Source organism: Eptesicus fuscus, chromosome 11 (assembly GCF_027574615.1).
Source record: "Eptesicus fuscus isolate TK198812 chromosome 11, DD_ASM_mEF_20220401, whole genome shotgun sequence".
In the NCBI taxonomy this organism is placed as follows: domain Eukaryota; kingdom Metazoa; phylum Chordata; class Mammalia; order Chiroptera; family Vespertilionidae; genus Eptesicus; species Eptesicus fuscus.
The window spans coordinates 9,264,352-9,287,490 of record NC_072483.1 but is presented as its reverse complement, the minus strand read 5'-3'; the positions used below and the strand labels follow the sequence as shown (position 1 = coordinate 9,287,490).

Sequence of the window (23,139 nt, the reverse complement as noted above, 5' to 3'; positions counted from 1 at the left end):
GATCTTAGCACTCGCTGCCACCTTCTAACTGGGAACCACGTGCCGGGCACCTCACTACATGCGCCTCGTTTCACCCCACAGCCCTGTGAGGGGGGACCATTGTCAGCACCTTTCACAGTTGAGGACGCCGAGGCGCAGGGAGGCCAGCTGGCCTAACTCCAGACTCAGGCCTTCGAGGGCACCCTGAGCTGGACGAGGAATGACCAGGAGGCCTTGAAGCAGGAGAGGGGGCGAATAGAAGGTAGCACACACTAGAGTTTAGGGAACTTGTATTTTGTGAGAGAAAAGTTAGAGAAATTAATAATAGCTCTCAACCAAGCCTTATGTATTCTTCTTGCCTTCAAGGGCCCTTGGTATCACCTGTCCAAGATGACATGTCGGTTTGGGCTGGGTACACGCAGTTCACCACAGTGGCGGTCAGTGAACTTCACCCGGGAACGATGCCTGTACCCTGACCGAACTCTGTGCTCTCCATTCTGAAGTCCCAGTGCCTCGGGCTCGGGGAGGGGCGAGGCAGTGTTTGGCCTGGTCCCGCCCGGAACGGCCGCCTGTCTCCACCGGGGAGCAGGCCCTTCCGTGGGCCCCACAGGGCTGACTGGTGAGGGTAACGGCGCCAACAGAGGAAAAAAGAGGCTCAGGGTGTAAGGAAGTGTGGGAATATTGGGCTAAACACAAAATAAATATGTTTCCTTAAAAGTGGCCTTATAAAAAGGAAATGTGTTCGTTATAAAAAATCCCGAAACTGCAAAGAAGTACAAAATCTAATTTGAAAAATATTACCCAGAATATCGCCACCCAGAAAAAGCCGTCATTGGCATCTGTTGAGCATCGTTACACCTGTCCATGCTTGTGTACAAAGAGCAGAAATGAAGGGGGACTGGGCACATGCAGTGATACAGAGACAGGTAAAAGAGCAGGGCCTATCTATAATAATAAAAGCGTAATATGCTAATTAGACCAGACGTCCTTCCGGATGAAGCCAGTGCTGCGAGGGAAGCCCGGGTTCCGGGTACCTGCTGACCAGAGGGAAGCCCAGGTCCCGGGTGCCAGAGGGAAGCTGGTGCCGGCAGCCGGGGGAAGGAAGGCCTACCCTTACATGACTTTCGTGCATCAGGCCTCTAATTGTACATAAAAATACTGGTTTTGTCATTTGATATTGATTGAAGAAAAACAGATGAAACCAAAGGAATTGATGAACTTCCTTGGTATAAGTGATATTCATTCCTAAAATGTATGACTACAAGTAAGAAAGATTATAAAACATGAAGAGGTCAGAGCCACTTTCTATTTCAATGGCGGGCTTCAACTTCAGCCAGTGTCTTGGCTGAGGAAGAAGGGAGTTAGCACCCGTACACCTCCCCCGCCCCTCCTTACAACCCCCAGTTCTGTTATGTCATGTCATGTCATCCAGATTCGTAGCATTCATATTCTGACTAACGGCCATAAGTGCCACAGTTACTTAGTTTTTATTTAAATGGAACTAGGAGCCCGGGCCGGGTGGCTCAGTGGGTTGGAGCATCATCCCCTACACCAAAAGGTTGTGGGTTCATTCCAGGTCAGAGCACATACCTAGGTTGCAGGTTGGATCCCTGGTCGGGGCACATATAGGAGGCAAACAATAAATCCTCCCTTCCTCTCTCTAAAAGGCAATAAATATATCCTCTCGTGAGGATTAAATAAATAAATGAATGGAACTAGGGCTTCACCTCCAATCTTTTCTCCCTGTTTTCTCCGTGTCTGTTTTTTCAGTTCCTTTCCTGGCATCTGGGTTTTGTCGTCCAGTGGCTTGCTAACCGCGGTCCCTGGGCGCCGCACGCCTGGAGTGCTGGCATGTCTGGGCACTGCACGCCTGGAGTGCTGGCATGTCTGGGCGCTGCACGCCTGGAGTGCTGACATGTCTGGGCGCCGCACGCCTGGAGTGCTGGCATGTCTGGGCGCTGCACGCCTGGAGTGCTGGCATGTCTGGCCGCTGCACGCCTGGAGTGCTGGCATGTCTGGGCGCCGCACGCCTGGAGTGTTGGCATGTCTGGGCGCCGCACGCCTGGAGTGCTGGCATGTCTGGGCGCCGCACGCCTGGAGTGCTGGCATGTCTGGGCGCCGCACGCCTGGAGTGCTGGCATGTCTGGGCGCCGCACGCCTGGAGTGCTGGCATGTCTGGGCGCCGCACGCCTGGAGTGCTGGCATGTCTGGGCGCCGCACGCCTGGAGTGCTGGCATGTCTGGGCGCCGCACGCCTGGAGTGCTGGCATGTCTGGGCGCCGCACGCCTGGAGTGCTGGCATGTCTGGGCGCCGCACGCCTGGAGTGCTGGCATGTCTGGGCGCCGCACGCCTGGAGTGTTGGCATGTCTGGGTGCCGCACGCCTGGAGTGTTGGCATGTCTGGGCGCTGCACTCCTGGAGTGCTGGCATGTCTGGGTGCCGCACGCCTGGAGTGCTGGCATGTCTGGGCGCCGCACGCCTGGAGTGCTGGCATGTCTGGGCGCTGCACGCCTGGAGTGCTGGCATGTCTGGGCGCTGCACGCCTGGAGTGCTGGCATGTCTGGGCGCCGCACGGCCTGGAGAGCTGGCATGTCTGGGCGCTGCACGCCTGGAGTGCTGACATGTCTGGGCGCCGCACGCCTGGAGTGCTGGCATGTCTGGGCGCTGCACGGCCTGGAGTGCTGGCATGTCTGGGCGCCGCACGCCTGGAGTGCTGGCATGTCTGGGCGCCGCACGCCTGGAGTGCTGGCATGTCTGGGCGCTGCACGCCTGGAGTGCTGGCATGTCTGGCCGCTGCACGCCTGGAGTGCTGGCATGTCTGGGTGCTGCACGCATCGAGTGCTGGCATGTCTGGGCGCCGCACGGCCTGGAGTGCTGGCATGTCTGGGCGCTGCACGCCTGGAGTGCTGGCATGTCTGGGCGCCGCACGCCTGGAGTGCTGGCATGTCTGGGCGCTGCACGCCTGGAGTGCTGGCATGTCTGGGTGCTGCATGCATGGAGTGCTGGCATGTCTGGGCGCTGCACGCCTGGAGTGCTGGCATGTTTGAAGTCTCTCTGCTGCCTGTCATCATGAAGGGCAACTTGACTGGTAGAAAAGGCAGAGGAATGATGTGGGAGGAGGGATGATGATGATAATAATAACGGAAACAATAGCTAATGTCTACACATGTGACAGACTCCACTCTGAACGTAAACGCACTCAATACTCCCAACAACTCTTGGGGGTCGATTCCATGAGAATGTCCACCTTCCGGATGAGGAATTGGCGGCAGGGGGTGTTAGGTAAGCTGCCCAGGGGCGGAGCTGGGATTGGCACCCAGGGAATGTGGCACCACACTCCGAGCTCAAGCACCCTGGGAGAATGTCTCCCACAACTGCCTGGTGCTCACCAGGGCCGGGTGAGTCACAGGAGCGTCTCCTACAGCATCCGTTCCGTGACTGCCATTCTGTGGCCGCTCACTCTCTGCTGGCCTCCACGTCTCCTCCAGCCGCCTTCTGGACAGGCCCTGGGTCTCAGACGCCAGGAGTGGCCTGGCAGCAGGTGGCTGCGTCGCTCCCCTCCCTGCTGTCTGTGCTGTTGGGGTTGGGTCTCTTTGTCACGATCCCCACTCTCCGGGGCCCAGCCACACGCCCACATTTTGTCACGTTCATCAAAGGGGAGTTGGACGTGTTTTCAGGGCTGTGACTCTGACTTGAGGGGAAATCTGCTGCCCCCCCCCCCCCCCCCCGCTGTCAGGTGCCACGTGCCTCAGTTTACAGTAGCTGGCAGCGTGCTGCTCAGCTGGGCTTTGGGGTTGTGGCATTCCCCTTGTTTAATAGATCTCTCCTCACTTTCATTAGGCACTTTTTTCCTGTTGTTTTGGTGAGTGTGACAGGATGGTAGTCACGTTTAAGTAGCTTCTTTTCTTCCTCGTTCACCAGAAACGCTGCTGGGTTGTTTCTGCAGGGCTCGCCTCCTCCCACTTCCTCCCCAGGCCTTCGCTCAGAGCCAGGTCCTCAGCACCTGCCCAGCGTCAGGCACTGTGACAGGAGCCGAGGTGCCAAGGGAACAAGACAGACACCCGCTCTGCTGGGGCTGGCATTCTAGTGGGGAAGAGAGACAAGCACCCCAAGAATGACACTGCCCAGAGGAGAAATGATTGGGAAGAAAAATAAAAGTTGGTGATGGGACCAGCTCATGGCTCTCAACCAGGTGGTCAGGAGAGGTGCCTCTGAGAAGGAATGTCAGCTTCGACCTGACGGAGAGAGGTCAGGCCCGGGCAGAGCCGGGGAGGAGGATTTCAAGCAGAGGGAGCCGTCAGCGCTAAGGCGGCAAGGCTGGGAGAGGCTCGCATGGTCATGTTGGAGGGAAATAGGGAAGCCCAGCGTGTCTGGAGGGTGTGAGCAAGGGCAGGAGGCCGTGAGACCAAACTGGAGAGGCTGATGGGGACTCAGTCGGGTAGGAGTTAGGGTTTGGTTCTGAGCTGGGTGTGAGTCCATTGGAGGTTGCTAAGCAGGTGGTGGCATGAGCTCCCTTGGGGGAGAGTGTGTTGGAGCAGCAGGCAGTCCCTGGGGAAGGAAGCTGAGGTGGGCCTGGGTGGGTGCTGCCGTGGAGATGGCCGGGGTGGTGGTGGGGTGGACAGCTGACGGGCAGCCTGCGGTGGGGCCAGCAGGTGGCTCCTGGTTTAGTTTGAGCAGTGGGCGATGCGGGGCTCTTCGCTAGGCCGCCGGCAGCTCCTTGAGTCCAGCAATAAGCACTCCTGTGCGGCGCGGTCGCTCTGCCCTCCCAGGCGCAGTCTGGTGGCGCTGGGCACGGCGCCCAGCACAGTGGGCAGGCAGGACACGTGTGCTGCTCGCACTCCTCCCGGCAGTGGTTGTGGGCCCGGCAGACAGTGACCTGCTGACCGGCTGAGTTTTCCCAGCACCTTCTCCTCAGTTTGCTTCCCCTCGGCTTCCCGCCCGTGCGGGCAGAGCCCCGTCTCTCATCCTGCTCCCAGGTCTGTGTTTGGGATATTTGGTGGACAGGGAGGAAAGGAAGACTTCAATACTACCTACCCCTGGTTCCAGTCACAAGCACTTGCTGGAGGGAGAGGGATTAAAGATTAAAATAAGGACCGGGAACTATTAAGAGCTCAAATGGGTCAAGTATACGTTTTTCCAAGAAACATTTCCTCTTCTTGACATTTTTTTTTTAAGTGTATTTTTATTGGTTTCAGAGAGGAGGGGAGAGAGGGAGAGAGAAATAGAAACGTCAATGATGAGAGAGAATCATTGATCGCTGCCTCCTGCACGCCAACCACTGGGGATGGAGCCTACAACACGGGCATGTGCCCTGACTGGGAATCAAAACCGTGACCTCCTGGTTCATAGGTCAACGCTCAATCACTGAGCCATGCCAGCTGGGCTGTTCTTGACATTTAATGGTCATTTCTTACATAAGAAGTTACAACTTGCTTATTTGGCTCAGACATCGGGAAGAACACACTGACAGGACACACACCATGTGCCAGCACTGTCACGGACCCTGTACATCATTTTCTCCTCTTCACAGAGGAGAACAGGGAGGTTCAGTAAAGTAACCACGCCGAGTCTCAGGGTTCGTAGAAGGCCGAACAAGGGTGTGAGTCAGGGTCTGTGTGGGCTCTAGGCCTTGCCTTGTCCACATGGCCTGCAGCCCTCCCTCCCGTAACCCATGAATCAAACAGCTGTTAGAGTTTGTCAACAGCTTGTTCCTGGACAGTTTCTAAACTATTAGCTATTAACTTCCCAACTAGGGCTTGGATAGATTAAGAAGCCAGTGAAAGCCTAAATTTGGAAGAATAAGGTTAATACTTGCTGACACTCCAAGCATGTGGGAGAATGGTCTATACTTTCTGAGATCTTTGAAGAAAAATGTTACTTTAAAATTATAACGACATTGTAATAACACTGTGTGGACACGTAAGAAAATAAATTTTTAATAAATAATCCCCATCCTGGGCCTATGCCCTAACAAATAATGTGCCTCTTAGTTTCCCTTTTCTTTTAGTAACTGCCCGTATTTAATGCCCATTTTACATAATTGTAATCACCGCAAATATACTATACTAGTAGTGGTATTTTCTGGTGACTTCATTTATAATTGCTAAGTGTTGTTACATTTCCTTCATAATACTCATTTTACTGATAAACTGGGTTTTCTTAGCCTTTGTCTCTGCCTCATCACCCCCCCTGCCCTGGAATTGCCATTATCCCTGGTTGTGTTAAGGGTAATGATCTGAATTGAATGGAAGCCACAGAATCATGGTTTGGGGAGAGGGGTTAAATGAAATAGTAAATTTTGGGGTGCTCTTCTCACTTTTAAAACATGAAACATTCTCTCATTTCTCACACCATTAATTTTTGCCAAGCAATAAGCTATGAGTGCTTGGCACACCTTTGTGGCTGTTAACATTTGTGAATGGGCTGCGACCCAGTTCTGTTAACAAAGCTGTGTTAACTGGTGTCCCTGTTAATGGAAAAGGCAGTGTGTGTACTCCGGTTGCCTAGGCAACAGCCCCAGTGTGCTTTATGTATTCGAGCTGGGCTGGGAGCACTTAAACATAAATCAGCCAGGTCAAGGCAAACATTAATCCTTGCTCCTGAGCTTGTCCTTATTTTTTAAGTTAATGAGCTGGAGCAGAAGCACTAGAATGTTCTTAGTCTAAAGCCCCCAGTGAATTGCCGGTCAAACGGGTGTGTTTTCTGGTCAAGTGGGTGGCCGAGGTACTGAACTGCTGGGCTGACGGACAGAGCGAGCGCCTCTGATTACCTCTTCCCTCGGTGGTCTCTGGAGTCACTAGTGGCTGTTATTTAAAGATTTTCATGTCTGCCCTCAGGAAATTAACAAATACCTGTTTCTGAAGCACTGGGCTTGAGATCCATGAAGATAAAAGAGCTTTGGGCCTGTTGTCTGCCTTGGGGGCTTGCAACCTAGTTAGGAGCTTGTAAACTCTGAAAGGCAACAGTTCGTGCAGCACTGGAGTCCTGTAGGGCTGGCAGAGCTGAGAGGGGTTTCCGCCTCGTGGACAGAAAGTCAGGAGGAGTTTCATGTACTTGGCATTGAAGTGTGGATTCATTTGCTAATTCAGCAAGTATTCATTGAGGTCGGGACACAGCTATGAGGAGGCACCTGCTTTTGTAAAATTTACACTCAAATCCAGGGAAAGGTAGATGGTTAAGGGGTAAACTTTGTTTTGTTTATCGCTATTTCTTGAGTGCCTAAAACAGCACCTGGCATACAGTGAGTGCTCCAGGAATGCTTAGCTGACAGTGGGGTGTCCATGTGGTTAAAGCATAGGGAGCACAGGGGGTGCAAGGTTCAGAGGAGAGTGAAACGGGAAGGAGGGGTGCGAGGAGTTTATGAGAGAATGTGCGAGGCCCCTGCAGGGACAGGAGAGACTGAAGTGCAGGGGCACGAGGAATCATTTGGAAAGCAAGCCAGAGAGCCTTCAGCGAGTCAGAGCATTAGCCCTTCTCAAACTGAGCACATTGGTCCTCCCCCTCCACCTGCTCCCCTCTCATCCTTTCACTTTTCTTTCCACGTGTATTAAGTACTTGCTGTGTTCCAGCCCTGATGGCCACAGAGACACAGGGAGGAATAAGACTTGGAAGAGAACAGTTGTCCGTCGTGAAAGTTTTAAAGCAAAGAATCAAGTTATGCAACAATATAGGTAGCTGCATTATGTGGACAAAAATGTTTTTGTGTGTTCCTAGCTTTTCTTTGTTGCTCACAGCATTCACATTGAAATCTGGTAATTAGTTCAAAGATTGCAGTTCTGGGAGTTCATCTGTGATTTACTAACACTGATTGATATGCATGTATTTATGTAACTGACACAGTCCAATAATTATTATGTAGTAATCCTACCTAATAAAAGGGAAGTATGCAAATAACCATCACTCCGCTACGCCCATGATTGGGCGGTGGGAGGCTGGGGGCAGGACTCAGGGTGGCTGATTGGGCTGGCGGGAGAAGCGGGGGGCGGGGACTCATGAGTCCCCGCCCCCCGTTTCTCCCACCAGCCCCAAGGGCCGGCGCTGTGGGAGGACCCATGGGGCCAGCAGAAGGCGCCGGTGGCGGAATTAGGGGTGGCCAATCGCGCTGGTGGGAGGCGCTCCGATTGGTGGGTGGCCAGAGGAAAACTGGTGCTGGCAGAAAACTGGTGCTGGCAGCCAGGTGAAGGAAGGTCTATTGCACGAAACTTCATGCAACGGGCTTCTAGTCCTATCTAATAAAAGAGTAATATGCAAATTAACCATCACTCCGCTACACCCACAAACCACCCCCACCAGCCAATCAGAGCGAGTATGCAAATAAACCCAACCAAGATGGCTGCGGTCACAGAGAGCAGGAGGGAGGCTTGGGTTTCCCAGGCAATAAAGGAAGCCAAGCTTTCTGCCTGCCCTTGCTGGCCTAGGACTCCACTCAAGGCTACAAAGTTTCAATGATAGAAGATACATTAATCCAAACAGAAATGGTGGCAGCCATGGATCTGGAAAGAGCAGGAGGCTAGGGTTGTCCCCGGCAATGGAGGAAGCCAAGCTTTCCACACACTCTGGCCAGCCCAGGCCTCTGCTTAAGGCTACAAAGTTTCAATTATAGAAGATACATAAATCCCAACAGAAATGGCTGTTGCCATGGAGCAAGCAGAAGGCTTGGCTCTGCTCCAGGCTACAAAGTTTCAATTGTAGAAGACAAATAAACCCCAGATACTAGGGCCTCCACTTGGGTCGCCAGGGGATGTGGCTGGCCTGCAAACTACCACAGGCCCCTCGCCCAGGCTTCCCCACACCCCAAGAAAACCCCAACCCTGATCCGGGACACCCTTCAGGGTAAACCAGCTGGCCCCCACCTGTGCACCAGGCCTCTATTCTATCTAATAAAAGAGTAATATGCAGATTGACCATCACTCAACACACAAGATGGCTGCCCCCATGTGGTCAAAGATCCTGCCCCCATGTGGACACAAGATGGCCACCACAAGATGGCCAGCAGGGGAGGACAGTTGGGAGGGACAGGCCTGCAAGGGAGGGCAGTTGTGGGTGATCAGGCCAGCAGGGGAGGGCAGTTGGGGGCGATCAAGCCTGCAGGGGAGGGCAGTTGTAGGTGATCAGGTCAGCAGGGGAGGGAAGTTGGGGGCGATCAAGCCTGCAGGGAAGGGCAGTTGGGAGGGACCCAGGCCTGCAGGGGAGAGCAGTTGGGGGGGACCAGGCCTGCAGGGGAGGGGAGTTAGTGGTGACCAGGCCTGCAGGGGAGGGCAGTTGGGGGCAAACAGGCTGGCAGGGGAGCAGTTTGGCATCAATCAGGCTGTCAGGAGTGTGGTTAGGGGGTGATAAGGCTGGCAGTCAGAAGCGGTTAGGGGCAATCAGGAAGGCAGGCAGGTGAGCAGTTGGGAGCCAGCAGTCCTGAATTTTGAGAGGGATCCCAGATTGGAGAGGGTGCAGGCTGGGCTGCGGGACACCCCTCGCCCCCTTGCACGAATTTCATGCACTGGGCCTCTAGTCTATATATATAAAAGCCTAAGCAACCATTATAACAGAAAGACCAGAATGACCGGAACGACCAGTCGCTATGAGGCTCACTGACTACTAGTGGGCAGCTGCTCAATGCAGGAGCTGCCCCCTGGTGGTCAGTGAGCTCCTACAGGGTAAGTGCCACTCAGCCAGAAGCTGGGCTCACTGCTGGCGAGTGCAGCTGCAGCAGTGGGAGCCTCTCCCACCTCCGTGGCAGTGCTACCAAGCTGCGGTGGCAGGTGCAGCAGGGCCGGGATGAGTGGGAGCAGCATGGCATCAGCCTGGCTCTGGCTCCTCCCCGGACACCTGCCACTTTGGCACTGCTACATCCGTCCTGGCCTGTGGGGATCAGGCCAAAACCGGCAGTTCAACATCCCCCCAGGGGTCCCGGATTGTGAGCGGGTGCAGGCCAGGCTGAGGGACCCCACCCGTGCACAAATCCATGCACTGGGCCTCTAATTAGTAAATAAAATCGATGTAGACACCAAAAGGCGATTCACGTGTATTTAATGAAAAGACTATATAAAGAGGATAGAAAATGTGTGCTTATCCTGGGAAGAATGTGTGTGTGCATGGACTTTGGACTTTGCAGAAAAGAAAGTATCAGTTTTTCCTCATTTCTTCCCTCAGGGATAATCCCAGCTAATGGGAAGATGAACGTGACTGTCAAGTTTACGCCCTTTCAGTACGGGATGGCACAAGTAAGAATGCAGTTGAGGATTTCCCAGTTCAACTCTGAGCCCTACGAGTGTGTCTTCACCGGAACTTGCTATCCCAACATGGCTTTAAAGTATGGCAGCCGGGGACTGTTTGTGTTTATCCTTAAGCCCTTTTTAAAATCCAGTCTTCCTTCCATTCTGCTTTCCTTTCTTCTAACAGAATGCCATCGCACACTTACTTCAAACGCACTTTAAAGTATAATGGTGACACATAGACTATCTCTGTGCTGGAGCAGCCGCTGCTTCTGCCCAGAGGGGAAGCACCGGCTGAGATAAAGGGGTTTCCGGGGGAATGCATTCTCTCGCTGATGATTACTCGTGTGCTGGTTGAATTTCTGACCAGATGGATATATTACTGTTTACTCAGAAAAGTAACCCATAAGGCCAGAACAACATAACTCTTTTCAAAGTTTCAGTATACTATTATAACATATGGAGTGTCTCTCTGGGCAGTGTCCACTGCAATGCCCCATGGGAAATGGTCCAAACCCTGAATACACCCGCAACAGAGGAGCCGAAATAAGTCCCGTCTAACAATGACTCCCACATCAGGCAGAAAGGGAAACGTGCCACACGGGAGGTACGTTAAACACCATCAACATTCAAGTCAGAGGAAAGATGTGAAAGGGGGTTAGGTTGTAGACCACTACAAATTTTTCCTGAAGTTCTACTTTCATTTGAATGTGAGCTCGTATTTTTATATCCCAATGTATCTAGTTAATATTATGTTTTATCCTAGCATGCATGATTTTATCAAAGTTAAAAGGAAAATTTGCCATAGTATTAATACTAATTTTGGAAAAACCTTATAAATATTTCAAAAATGATAAAGAAATACCTTGATATTCCTCTTCTTGTCATGCATAGATATACATTACATATTTACATCATAAAGCATATTAAACATGTAACTTCATGATTTATTATATATTTATATCATGATTTTCTTCCTAAAGACATCACTTGAGTAGGATTTTTACTTACATATCTTTCCACAGACATGTTCTTAACTGCACAAGAGCACTGTATGGAAATGCTGAGATACACTATTTCTAAACTGTCATGTTTTGGTTTCCCAACTGGTTTGATATCTTATTTGGCACACTCAACATTTTCAAGGACTAAGTTTCAATACCTTCATCTCTCCCCACATTGCACGTAGTCCTATAACATGTAAATTTAACCAGGAAGGAGAAAATTATCCTGCAGCCATGTTCTCTGGAAGTTTCATAGGTTGCTTTTTGTTTCACTATTGTGTGTGTGATGGACTTACTCATGTCCTAAACTTGGCACGGCCAAATGTAACTCTTTATCACTATCTTAGACCCCTTCATTTATTTTTGTTGTCAACACTAGCAATTAGATTCCTTGAGGAGACTGTTTTGTAACACCCTCCTTTTTTGTTATTGTTCTCCTATATTTACAGCAGAAGTGATGTCAAGGCTCTATAGAGATGTGGACGCTGAGCCACAGCTCGCTCCCTAACCAAGCGCCTCATCTCTGCACATCACAGCCTGTCCGTCAGTGTGTGTGTCACCAGCAGACAGGTGCTACCATGCCATGGGCCTTGCGGGACACCTTACTTGAGTGCCCATGCTCTGTGCACGGGCCTGTTCAATAGGTGCTCAGCAAATGCACATTGACAGTTGGAATGAATGTTAGCATACTCTTAACTTCTATCTGTAATAACAAGGAAATCTGTAATCTTGTAAGACAAGTGTTCAGGTGTTCTTGCTTAAAGAAACGCTTCATAAGTAGCACTTAGGAATGTAACATAGCTCTACTACATCTCTTTAGAAATAATTCGAATAGTTTCCGTGGTCATGTTAGCAGCACTATCTATATCTACATATGTCCAAAGGCAGTTTGCAGTTGCAGAAAATATCTCAAACATTTGTCTGAATCACCTTTTGAAAGATCTTATTACAAACAGTGGGCATAATCACTCTTTTGCTACAAAGATAAATCAATGTAAGATTTTTTAATGTAATGAATTTAGCTAATGAAAATGAATAGCCTAGAAATAAATTATGCTAGACCATGAGAGCAATTTTCACTTGTTATGTTCTTTGAGAATGTAAGGAAAAACAACCATTGGTAAACTATTTTGATGTAAATGGTTATCCTTTGGTATACTGACATTGCATTTATTTTAGTAGGCCAATGTTTTAGCACACCAAATTGACCTGCAATTACTAACTAATGGACTATAAGCCATGGTATTATTAAAAGGAAGATAGAAATAGGAATCTTGAGTTGTTTGATTATATACTAATTTAATATGTTTTAAACTATAGATTAGAAGAATTTGAAAGATTAAATAGTCTTTCTAAGAAAGTAGACGTTCCTGCAGAGAAGTCAATGACACAGATAAATTTTCACCGACTGCCAGCGAAGTTAAAACCTCCAAAGGTTAAGGTAAGTGGCATCCATGTTAACCATATGGGAGGAGTGAGAGAGAAGCAAAATAATGACTTTTTCTTCCTGATTTGGTCCCAGGAAATTGAGTATCAGAACTTGAGATTTCCAGTAGATTTATCAAATCCATTTGCTGTGGCAACTGTTTTAAACCAAGAACCAGGAAAACTGAAAATTAAAGAATTAAGAGAAGGTAACCAGTTGATCCACCGTAAATCAGCACCTGGGCAGAATCGGAAAGAATTATTGCTTGTGTCATTTACTATTCATGAGCAATAACAACAAAACCCAATTAGGTCGCTGAGTTTCATATTTAGAAATGTGTTTTTCTCTCAGCAAATGGTTCTGATTTGATTACCGGTATAATCATTGTCTGCTTCTGCCCTCAGTTTTGGACCAAGGCAATGAGATTTCAAAAACAAGACAGATGAAGGAAGCACTTTTTGAACAGAAAGTCAGACAGGACACTCTCGAAGAGATTGAAAATCACCTTAAATGGTAAATATTGAACAATTATTTGTATCAAGTGACAGTACTTTGTTTTAAGTAATGGCTTTTTTATATGAGACAATTAAATGTCATAACTCTTGAAAATTTTGATTATTCTTTCCCTCCATTGGCCCCTCTATTTCAGAGCAAAGTTACTTTTGGGAATAAATCAATGTGACCAAACTCTGCCCTTTTCTAAGTGTGGCCTGACAGTGGCAGGACCAGAGTGCACATGGGAGAAGGGGACACGCCTTGCTGCCCTCTGCTGCCCCAGCCGCCCCAGTCTAACCACACCAGGAGCCCCATGGGCCTGCTGGGAGCCCAGCAGTACAGGGCCGGGGAGGCTGCTGATGGAGGTTTTAAAACTCAGATGTGAGACTGCTGCCGGTGCTCCTGCAATCAAAATGGAGCCCTTTTCACAATTTCTTACCAGGTCACACCAGGCATTTCCATGTGTTCAGATTCAGCTAAAACAAACTTCAGAAACTCTTACATTAAGCTAAAAATAAAGACTCCAGTGAAGGGTCTTTTAGAGGCCATCTTGTCCATTCCCCTGCCTAAGCACTCCTCACCCAGCCACCCTGCTTGCATGGGAGGGGGAGAGCCCTTTGTTCTCAAGAAAATACCTTCTACTGCAGCATATGTCTGTATTCAGGGTGTGACCTCAGCTAAATAGGAAGTATGCCGAGTACCTGAAGAGCAGTTTTAATATTTTTTTATTTCAGTTGACAAACAATATTATATTAGTTTCAGGTATTCAACCCAGTGATTAGACATTACTAACTGATCATCTCAATGAATCTAGTACCCATCTGTCACCATACATAGTTATTACAATATTATTGACTGTATTCCCTGCCTTGTACTTTACATCCCCATGACTTTTCTGTAACTACCAATTTGTTCTTCTTAATCCCTTCACCTTTTTCACCCAACCTCCCACCCCTCTGGCAACCGTCAAAATGTTCTCTACAAGTCTGTTTCTGTTCTGCTTGTTTCTTTATTTTGTTTTTTAGATTTTATTATTGTTAGATATGTATTTATTGCCATTTTGTTATTCATATTTTTAATGTTTTTCCCCTTCTTCTTAAATAAGTCCCTTTAACATTTCTTGTAATACTGGTTAAGTGGTGATGAACTCCTTTAAGTTTTTATTGTCTGGGAAGCTCTTTATATGTCTTTTGATTTTAAATGATAGCTTTGCTGGGTAGAGTAATCTTGCTTGTAGGTCTTTGCTTTTCATCACTTTGAATATTTCTTGCCAATCTATTCTGATCTGCTAAGTTTCTGTTGAGGAATCAAATGACAGTCTTATGGGAGCTCCTTTGTAGGTAACTCCTTCTCTTGCTACTTTTAAGATTCTCACTTTGTCTTTAATCTTTGGCATTTTAATGATGATGTTCTTGGTGCAGGCCTCTTTGGGTTCATCTTGTTTGGCTCACTCTGTATTTCCTATTGTATGTATGTCTATTGCCTTCAACAGGTTAGGAAAGTTTTCCGTCATTGTTTTTTCACATTTCTTCCTGTCTCTCTTTTCCTCTGGCACCTCCATGATGCAAATGTTGGTACACTTGAAGTTGTCCCAGAGGCTCCTAATAATACCCTCACTTTTTTGGACTCCTTTTTATTTTTGCTGCTCTGATTGGGTGTTTTCTACTTCCTTGTCTTCCAAATCTCTGATGTGATCTTCTGCTTCATCTGCTCCACTGTTGATTCCCTGTAATGTATTCTTCATTTCAGTTAGTGCATTCTTCATTTCTGACTGATTCTTTTTATGTTTTCTAGTTCTGTTTTTGTTTCCTGCCTCTTTGTTGAAGTTCTCAGTAGTTCATTTATTCTTCCCCTAAGTTCATTGAGCTTCCTTATAACCAGTGTTTTGAATTCTGCATCTAGTAGATTACTTGTCTCCATATTGAATAGCTCTTTTTCTGGAACTTTATTCTGTTCTTTCACTTGGGACATTTTTCTTTATCTCCTCATTGTGGCTGCCTCCCTGTGTTTGTTTCTATGTTATGTAGGTCTCCTGGGCTTCGTAGATTGGCCTTGTGTCATAGGTGTCCTGAAGGCCCCGTTACACAGCCTTTCCAATCATCCAAGCTTGGCATTCCAGGTTGGTCCCCCATGTGGGCTGTGTACACCCTCCTGTTGTAGTTGAGCCTTGATTGCTTGTTGGCACCTCAATGGGAGGGATCTACCACAGGCTGACCAGCTCTACGCACTGTCTGCAAACACTGTGGAGGATCAACTGTACAGGGGTTGACCCCAAGAGCAGGCAGGACTTTTCAGCAGGGCTCTGGTGCCTGCTGAGTGTATCCCTCTGTGGAGATGGTTGGGTGGAGCTTTGATGTGGTCCAAGACTGGTGCCCACCTGCCGGCTCAGTGGAGAGGGACTCAGAAAAGGAACAATAGCCTCTGCCAATACTTCTCTCTGGAGAAAGCTGACCCTCCAGCTCTCGCCCTGATGCCAAATAATTCAGTTCCTCCCATATGTCCCTGGTGCCCTTCCAGCAGCTCTCCCAGTGCTGGAGTTCTGAGAGAATGAGTCTAAGGAAGTCTGTGGATGAGTCCTTTAAGAGGAACACCTGGGACTCCAGCTGCCCTTCATCTTACTCAGTCACAGCCCTCATTGGTTTTTACAGCCAGAAGTTATGGGGACTTCTTTTCCTGCCACTGGAATCCTGGACTGGCAGGCCTGGTGTGGGTCTGGGACTCCTCACTCCTCAGGGGGGACCTCTGTAGCCTAGATATCCCTCACAATTTGTATTGCTACATGTAGGAGTGGGACCAGCCCATTCCACATTTCTGCCCCTTCTACCAGTTTCAGTGTGGGTTCTTCTCTGTATCCTTAGTTGTAGGACTTCTGTTTAGCTTGAATTCAGGCAGTTCTGAATACATCATTCAGAACTGCCTGAATTGTTCTATAGGTTAGTTTTGATTTTGATGTGTTGTGGGAGGATTTGCATACCAAATTTACCTATGCACCATTTTCAAAGAGCATTTTAAAAAATATTAATTCCCTATTATAAAAATGAACACATTGTCATGATAGAAAACCTGAAAGTTATTATTTGTAAAGTATTAGGAGGGGAAAATAATCACTATATCTTATCACTCTATATATTATTTTTTTTTAAAAAATAATCAGTATGATGCAATGGCCATGTCCTTCCTTCTATGTTTGAAATCACATCCTAAATTCAGTTTCTCCCAACTTTTTTTGTTGGAAGATTTTAAACCTGCCAGTAACACCCATATACAGTTGATGGAGGTTCACCAGTTGTTAACATTATGCCACATATATTTCCCCTTACTTTCTACACACACACACACACACACACACACACACACACACACACCCTTTTTCTGAACCATTTGAAAGTAAATTGCAGACATCATGAAGCTTCACTCCTAAAGACTTCAGCATGTAGTTCCTGAAAACAAAGACATTCTCCAATATTACCATAATCACTTCTGGGAAATTTAACATTGTTACAATAATATTGTCATAATCAGCCAATACACAACATTACCCAGTTGTCCCATTAATGTCCTTTATACCTGGGTTTTTGTTTTTGGAGAGGAGAGATCCAGGGTCCAATCAAGGCCTATACAATTTGTATTTAGTTTTCATTTTTCTTTAGTCTCCTTTAATCTAAAACAGTTCTCCAGAAACACCCTTCCTTTTTTTTTTTTAATATATTTTTATTGATTTCAGAGAGGAAGAGAGAGAGAGAGAGAGAGAGAGAGAGAGAGAAACATCAATGATGAGAGAGAATCATTGATCACCTGCCTCTGGCACACCCTTCACTGGAATTGAGCCCGCAACCTGGGCATTTGCCCTGACCGGGAATTTTACTGTGACTCCTGGTTCAATCACTGGGCCACGCCAGCTAGACCCCCTTTCATTTGTAAAACCATAACTACTAGTTATTTTTAACATGTACCATGTTTCATGATAAATACATTACATACCAGATATTTTTAAACTGTGATAAAATGCATAAAATGTAAAATTCACTATTTTAAAGTGTGCAATGCAGAGGTTTTAAGTATATTGACAATACTGTGTAACAATCACCATTAATTAACTCCAGAATATCTGCATCACCCCAAAAAGAAAGCCTATACCCATTAAGCAGTCATTCTCATTCCCTTCTCTCCTAGGCCCTGGCAACCACTGTAGATTTTCCTATTATGGACATTTCATATAAATGGTATCATACAATATGTGGCCTTTTGCAGCTGGCTTCTTTCATTTGACATGTTTTCAAGGTTCATCTATGTCATAGCATCTATTGGGACTTCATTCCTTTTAATGGCTGAATAATACTGCATAATATGGACATACTGCATTTTATTTATCCATTCATTAGTTGACATTTGGGTGGTTTCCATTTTTTGGTGATTGTGAATAATGCTGCTATGAACATTTATATACAAGTTTTTGTATGAGCATATATTTTCAGTTCCCATGGGCAGAGAGCAAGGAGTGGAATTGCTTGGTCATGTGTTAACTCTATGTTTAACATTTTGTGAAGCTGCCAAAGTTTTCCAGCATGGCCAACCATTTTATATTCCCATCAGAAATGTTTAAGCATTCCAATTTCTCTACACCCTTGCAATACCTGTTATTTTTCTTTATTATTATTATCATTATCATTATCATCATCATCATCATCGCCATACTAGTGGGTGTGAAGTGGTACATCACTGTAATTTGATTTTCATTTCCTTAAAGACTAATGATGTTGAACATCAGATTTTAAAAATATATTCTTACTGATTTTAGCGAGGAAAGAGAGAGGGAGAGAGGGATAAAAACATCAATGATGAGTAAGAATCATTGATCGGCTGCCTCTTGCATGCCCCACATTGGGGATCTAGTCTGCAACCCGGGCATGTGCCCTGACCAGGATCAAACCGTGACCTCCTGGTTCATAGGTCAATGCTCAACCACTGAGCCATGCCAGCTGGGCAAACATCAGATTTTTGTATTCATAAATATTTTAGCATGTGTCACTAGAAGATAAGCTTAATTTTGTCTTCTAGAATACATTATTCATCTTAATTATGTTGCTTAAGTCTACAACTTTTCTTCCCCATGATGTCTCCTCCAATCGTAGAGTATAGCTAAGAGACTCCGTTCTGATGGGTTCTGGAGGTTGTGTGTTTTTTTTTTCTTTCCAGGCAGGTGCACCTTGGTAAAGATCATATGGCTTTTAAATTTATAAAAGACCTTGCTGATGAGCAGCAAAAAATAAACGAAAAATACAAGGTCAGAATTACTTCTAATTGTATATCATGTAGTTCACTAGCTATTTTGAATTCCTGCTATAGGCAAGATGCCATGTCAGGGAAAGAAAACTTAATGTTAAGTTGGGAGGGGAGGAGGATGATGATAAGTTAATTGTTACCTGTAAATCAAGGCTGGCTATAAGTGTCACAAGAGACCTATCCTAAGTATTAGGGGGATGCAGAAGCCAGAGAAGAGAGAGAACTCATCTATTTGGAAAGCTTCCTTTAAGACACGGTATAGTTTTGAAATATTATAAAGAGGACAGAGGCATTCAATTGAGAGTGATGGAATGCTTGAAGTTTGGGCTGGAAGTCTGGGTGTGAATTGCACCCAGATCTGCAAAGCATGAAGGCAAGAGAGGTCCAAAGACAATAACTAGGAGCCACGCCAGATCCAGATTCAAATGAAAGTTCCAAGTCAGAGTTACTCAAAGAGGTTGAGCAGAAAGTGGAAAACTGGTTAGGGGAGAAGGCCACATCTGATTCACCAAGTCAGCACCTGCAGGTTCAGGGAAGGGAGAGGAAAGAGGGGAACTGTGGGACTGTGCAACACCCCTGAGATCACTGTGGCATAGGCATTGTTATGTGCAGGGCAGGTCCAGAGAACAGCAAGGACTGGTCCATACCGGCTGAAGCACAGGGCACACAGGGACCAGAGGTGATAGGACTTGGCTAGGGCTCCATGTCGCAGGGGCTTGGACTTGATTGATAGGACTTACGGAATCATCACTTATTGTATTAGTCAGCTAGTGCTGCTGTAACAAAATACAACAGACTATGTAGCTTAAACAAATTTACATTTCTGGAGATTGGAAGACCAAGATTAAAGTGTTGGCAGGATTGGTTCCTCCTGAGGTCTCTCTCCTTAGCTTGTAGATGGCCATCTTTTCCCTGGGTCTTCACATGGTTTTCCTTCTGTGTCCAAATTTCCTGCTACCCTAATGACCTCATTTTAACTTGATTACCTCCTTAAATACCATCTCTCCTGACTAGGAGTTAGGATTTGAACATATGAATTTTGGAGGGACACAATTCTTCATCCATAATACTCTAGTACATGTATTTAAGCTTGGGAGTGTGTGTTTCCCACACTCTGTGCTACACACAGTGGCAGTACTGGGTAGAGGGATTGGGAAAATCATGGATCTTGTCATATACGAACATATTTCTCATATAGAATATATCTTCTTTCTAGATTTGAAGTACAAATCAGATATTTGAATAAATTTGTTCCTTTTTTATTTTTTTAAAGGATGTTAAATCATTACATTGATAAATCTTAGCATTAAGGAAAGGCACATATTAGATTGGCATTTAAATTAGGTTTGGTATGTTGTTCAGATCCTTTGCACATGATTTTAAAAACAAAATATCAAGTGTTTTCTGTGAACCCCACAATGGAATATTTTCTGTTTTAAAGATCAAGGTGACACAGACGTGCCACAGCCAGGTCAATGTGAGAGGTAAGGCTGTAATTGGCAGCATTTGGTTGATAGACAAACTCAAGTGTTTATTCACTTGGCCAGTGCATTGAGTGAATGCCTACTGTCTGTAAGATTCTGTGCCAGTGAGTAAGCGGTGGTCCCTGCCTTCAAGAAGGTCAGTCCAGAAGTGGCACAGAACCATTAAGAGATTATACAAAATGTGCTGCGTGCAATGATAGAGCTAGAACCTGTAGATAAATTGGAAATGAAGGGTAAGGTTCTTAGGTTCCCAGCTTGGGTGCATGTGTGTTAAATGAGATCTCAAATATGGAAGAAAAGCTGGTTTAGTGGAAGATGAAAAGTTTAATTTTGGCTATGTTACATCTGGGGTGACTGGAGGGCATCCAGGTGGTAGCTGAAGGAACAAATCTGAGCTGGAGGCAGAGACTTGGGAGTGACCAGCATAGAGTAGAGATTGGCACCAGAACACATGTGGTGACCTGTGGAAAGTAAATATCTTGAGAAAGATGGTAGCTCAAGGCAGGAATTCTAGAGAACTTCATGATTTAAGGGGAGAGCAGCGGACGACTAAGGAGGTAGAGCAGAAATGGTTGGGAGGTCATGGGACCTGGAGAACACAGAGAAAGCAGATGCGGAGGGATCGGTCAAGTGCAAAGAGGATTTCAGGAGCAAAGGCCTGAAGAGCGCACATTGGATGTGGCCATTTGGAAGTCCTTGTGTGCCTCGAGTGATAGCAACTCCAGTAGACTTGAGGAGGGAAAAGCCAAATTGGACTTCTCAGGAATGGGTAGAAGTGAGTAGTTTCTTGAGCAGTTGAGATGAGCAGGGGCGAAGAGTGATGGAGCATCACAGAGGAAGGAGAGGGCTGCAGAAGCTTGGGAAGAGGCCATGGTCAGATGGAAAGATTGTCTTTGAACAGGAGGAAGGACAGGAGAAGGCTGCGTAAGGACGGCTGCCGTCTAGCCGGGCTTGCCTGCAGCGTGGGAGCTGTTGAGGAGTGCTCGCGGTCTTGTCTTCCCGATGACTCAGGAAGCAGGCCACGGCAGACTGTGGGGAGCAGGCACTGGAGACAGGCCTGCAACGGCTGTGGAGGGGAGCAGGAGAGGAGCTGTCGCATCCTTGCTATCAGTCAGCAGGGAGGCAGAAGGAAAGCAGGCCACCCTGAGAGCCCAGAGTAGTGGGAGAGCAAGTGTTGTGGGGATGCCGTTCAGTGCGTCCAGACTTCATCTGGTCGCTGAATCCTGGCTGGTAACCCAGTGGGAGGAACCCTGGAGGCCCAAGGCATGTGGCAAAAAGAGAGCGGGAGAGGGTGGGAGCATATGGAGGGAGTCAGCATTCTAGCTGGAAGGCACAAACCCTCAAGGATGATAAGCTCTTGGGAGATGGATATACTAACTTCAGAAGTGTTCACCATAGTAAGTAGAGTCTTAATCAAGATGTAAGAAATCTCCCTCCTTTCTTGTAGCTAACAACCTGTTTGCCAATTTCTTCGTTAGCTGCCTGTTTTATTTTACTTTTAGTGGTTGTGAGGGTCTGGGTGACTCCCCACAATGTCTGTATTTAGAACCTAAGGTACACAATCTCAAACTCCCTGACGTGTGCAAATTAGAGCTGGACAGCTCACCCCCCTGAGACAATACTGTACCCCTCTTATCTCTGAATAGGGTATTATTGTGGTGATCAGAATAGATTTCTTCCAGTTCCGTCTTTAAAAATGATTATGAACAGTATACCTAAGATCCAAGCTAGTTTTGGAAGTTACCTATCAAACCAGTAATAAACAGCACAGACAGGCAAAAATGGTTGCAGCGTGCATGGTGGCAGGCAAGTGTAGACACTGATCCCAGCCCAGTCAGCCTTCCCTGGGGTGACCCGGGGCTCCTGTGGACTAGGAAAGAGAGCTGGGGGGGGGGGGCACTGGGGAAGCAGGCGGGTGGGGGGGAGAAGGGAGGGGAGCAGGGGGTGGTAAGGAGAGCAGGCGGGGAAAGAGAGCTGAGGGGGTGGCCACTGGGGAAGCAGGGGGGAGGGGAGCAGGCGGGGGAACTTACACCCAGGAAGGAACAGACCCCATCAACCTCTGCCACTCAAAGGGGAGGCATCATTTGACTTTGTTAAACCTGGTACTTGGATAATCAGCTATGGGGAGCTTAAAACTTGGACATTACATTTCTTTTCATTGAAATCTCTGTAGTGCTGTGGTTACATAGTTCCTTAAAATCCTTTCTGTGACTTTAAATGCCTTGGAAACAATTTCTAGACACTTTCCTCTAGTTACAAAAAGAAGGTATTAGTTTTGTGCTTCTATAAAAATTTCCTATGTGTAAACAGTGAGCAAAATTACAATGATAACTTTAACCTAGTTATGCCACCACCCCTCCCAATGGAACTTCTTGGGTGGATTTGACCAATTGTAATAATGGGGTTCTAGCAGTTTTGAAAAGAAATAAAGTTGTGTGCATTTGTATTCAATTTTAATATTTTTGATGATTAAAAACCCAGCTAGACAGAGGAGATCCTGTCTTGGATGAAGAATTTCAGCGACTGACGACAGAAATTAATCAGAAGCGAGTTGTTCACAATCTGGAAGAAGTGGGTAGCTTTCCTTAATTTTGAATCTAATTATTGGCAGCTCTTTAAATGCTTACTTTTAAAACGCTGAACAATTTTAAAGAAATCCTCTTAGCAAGAGATACTTAATAACCTTTAATATGCTGATGTTTTCAGTGTCTTTTACTACATATTCACAGTAAAACATCACAATTCATAATTAATGTTTTCCTTGAAATTAATGGCATCACCTTCTTTGGCTTCTCCTCCCCACCCCTCACTTTCTCCGCCTGGTCTGCTTTGGCATTTCATTTCCCTCTGCTCTCCACGCCGCTGTCTGAGGGGCCTCAGTGGGTCTCTGGGCCTCTGCTCATTGGCCTTCCCCTTGGTGGGAAGGATACAGACAGGAAGCCAGAAGCCAGACTTCAGGTCCCAGCTCTCCCACAGATTTGGGACCTTGGAAAGGCCCCCTGGGCCTTGGTGCCTTAGTTTCTTCAAATGACAAATGGAAACAGTAGCCCCTCCACCTGAGTACCCACTGTCATGTGATAGTTTCTGACTGAACCCCAATTTTTACTTCTAATGAAAAGATTCTTCCTAATCTCCCCACCTTCATCATTCTCACTTTTTCTTCCTGCGTTTGTCACATCTGAATTATTTCAACCTCTTTTCTTCTCCCCCACATTTAATCTGGCCACCAAGTCTTGCCAATAGCTCTTCCACAAGGTCATACCC

At 46.8% G+C, this 23,139-nt stretch overlaps 1 protein-coding gene across 2 annotated transcripts in view; it reads left to right on the top strand.

Moving 5' to 3' along the window:
• Window positions 1–23,139, top strand: part of CFAP221 (cilia and flagella associated protein 221) — a 103,170-nt gene that overhangs the window by 33,250 nt on the left and 46,781 nt on the right. For both annotated transcript variants that reach the window (XM_028148105.2, XM_008143445.3), the window contains exons 7-12: window positions 10,122–10,281; window positions 12,508–12,628; window positions 12,710–12,821; window positions 13,018–13,126; window positions 18,305–18,392; window positions 22,357–22,446. In XM_028148105.2, the coding sequence (XP_028003906.2) occupies window positions 10,122–10,281; window positions 12,508–12,628; window positions 12,710–12,821; window positions 13,018–13,126; window positions 18,305–18,392; window positions 22,357–22,446 (680 nt within the window). The remainder of the gene's footprint in view (window positions 1–10,121; window positions 10,282–12,507; window positions 12,629–12,709; window positions 12,822–13,017; window positions 13,127–18,304; window positions 18,393–22,356; window positions 22,447–23,139) is intronic.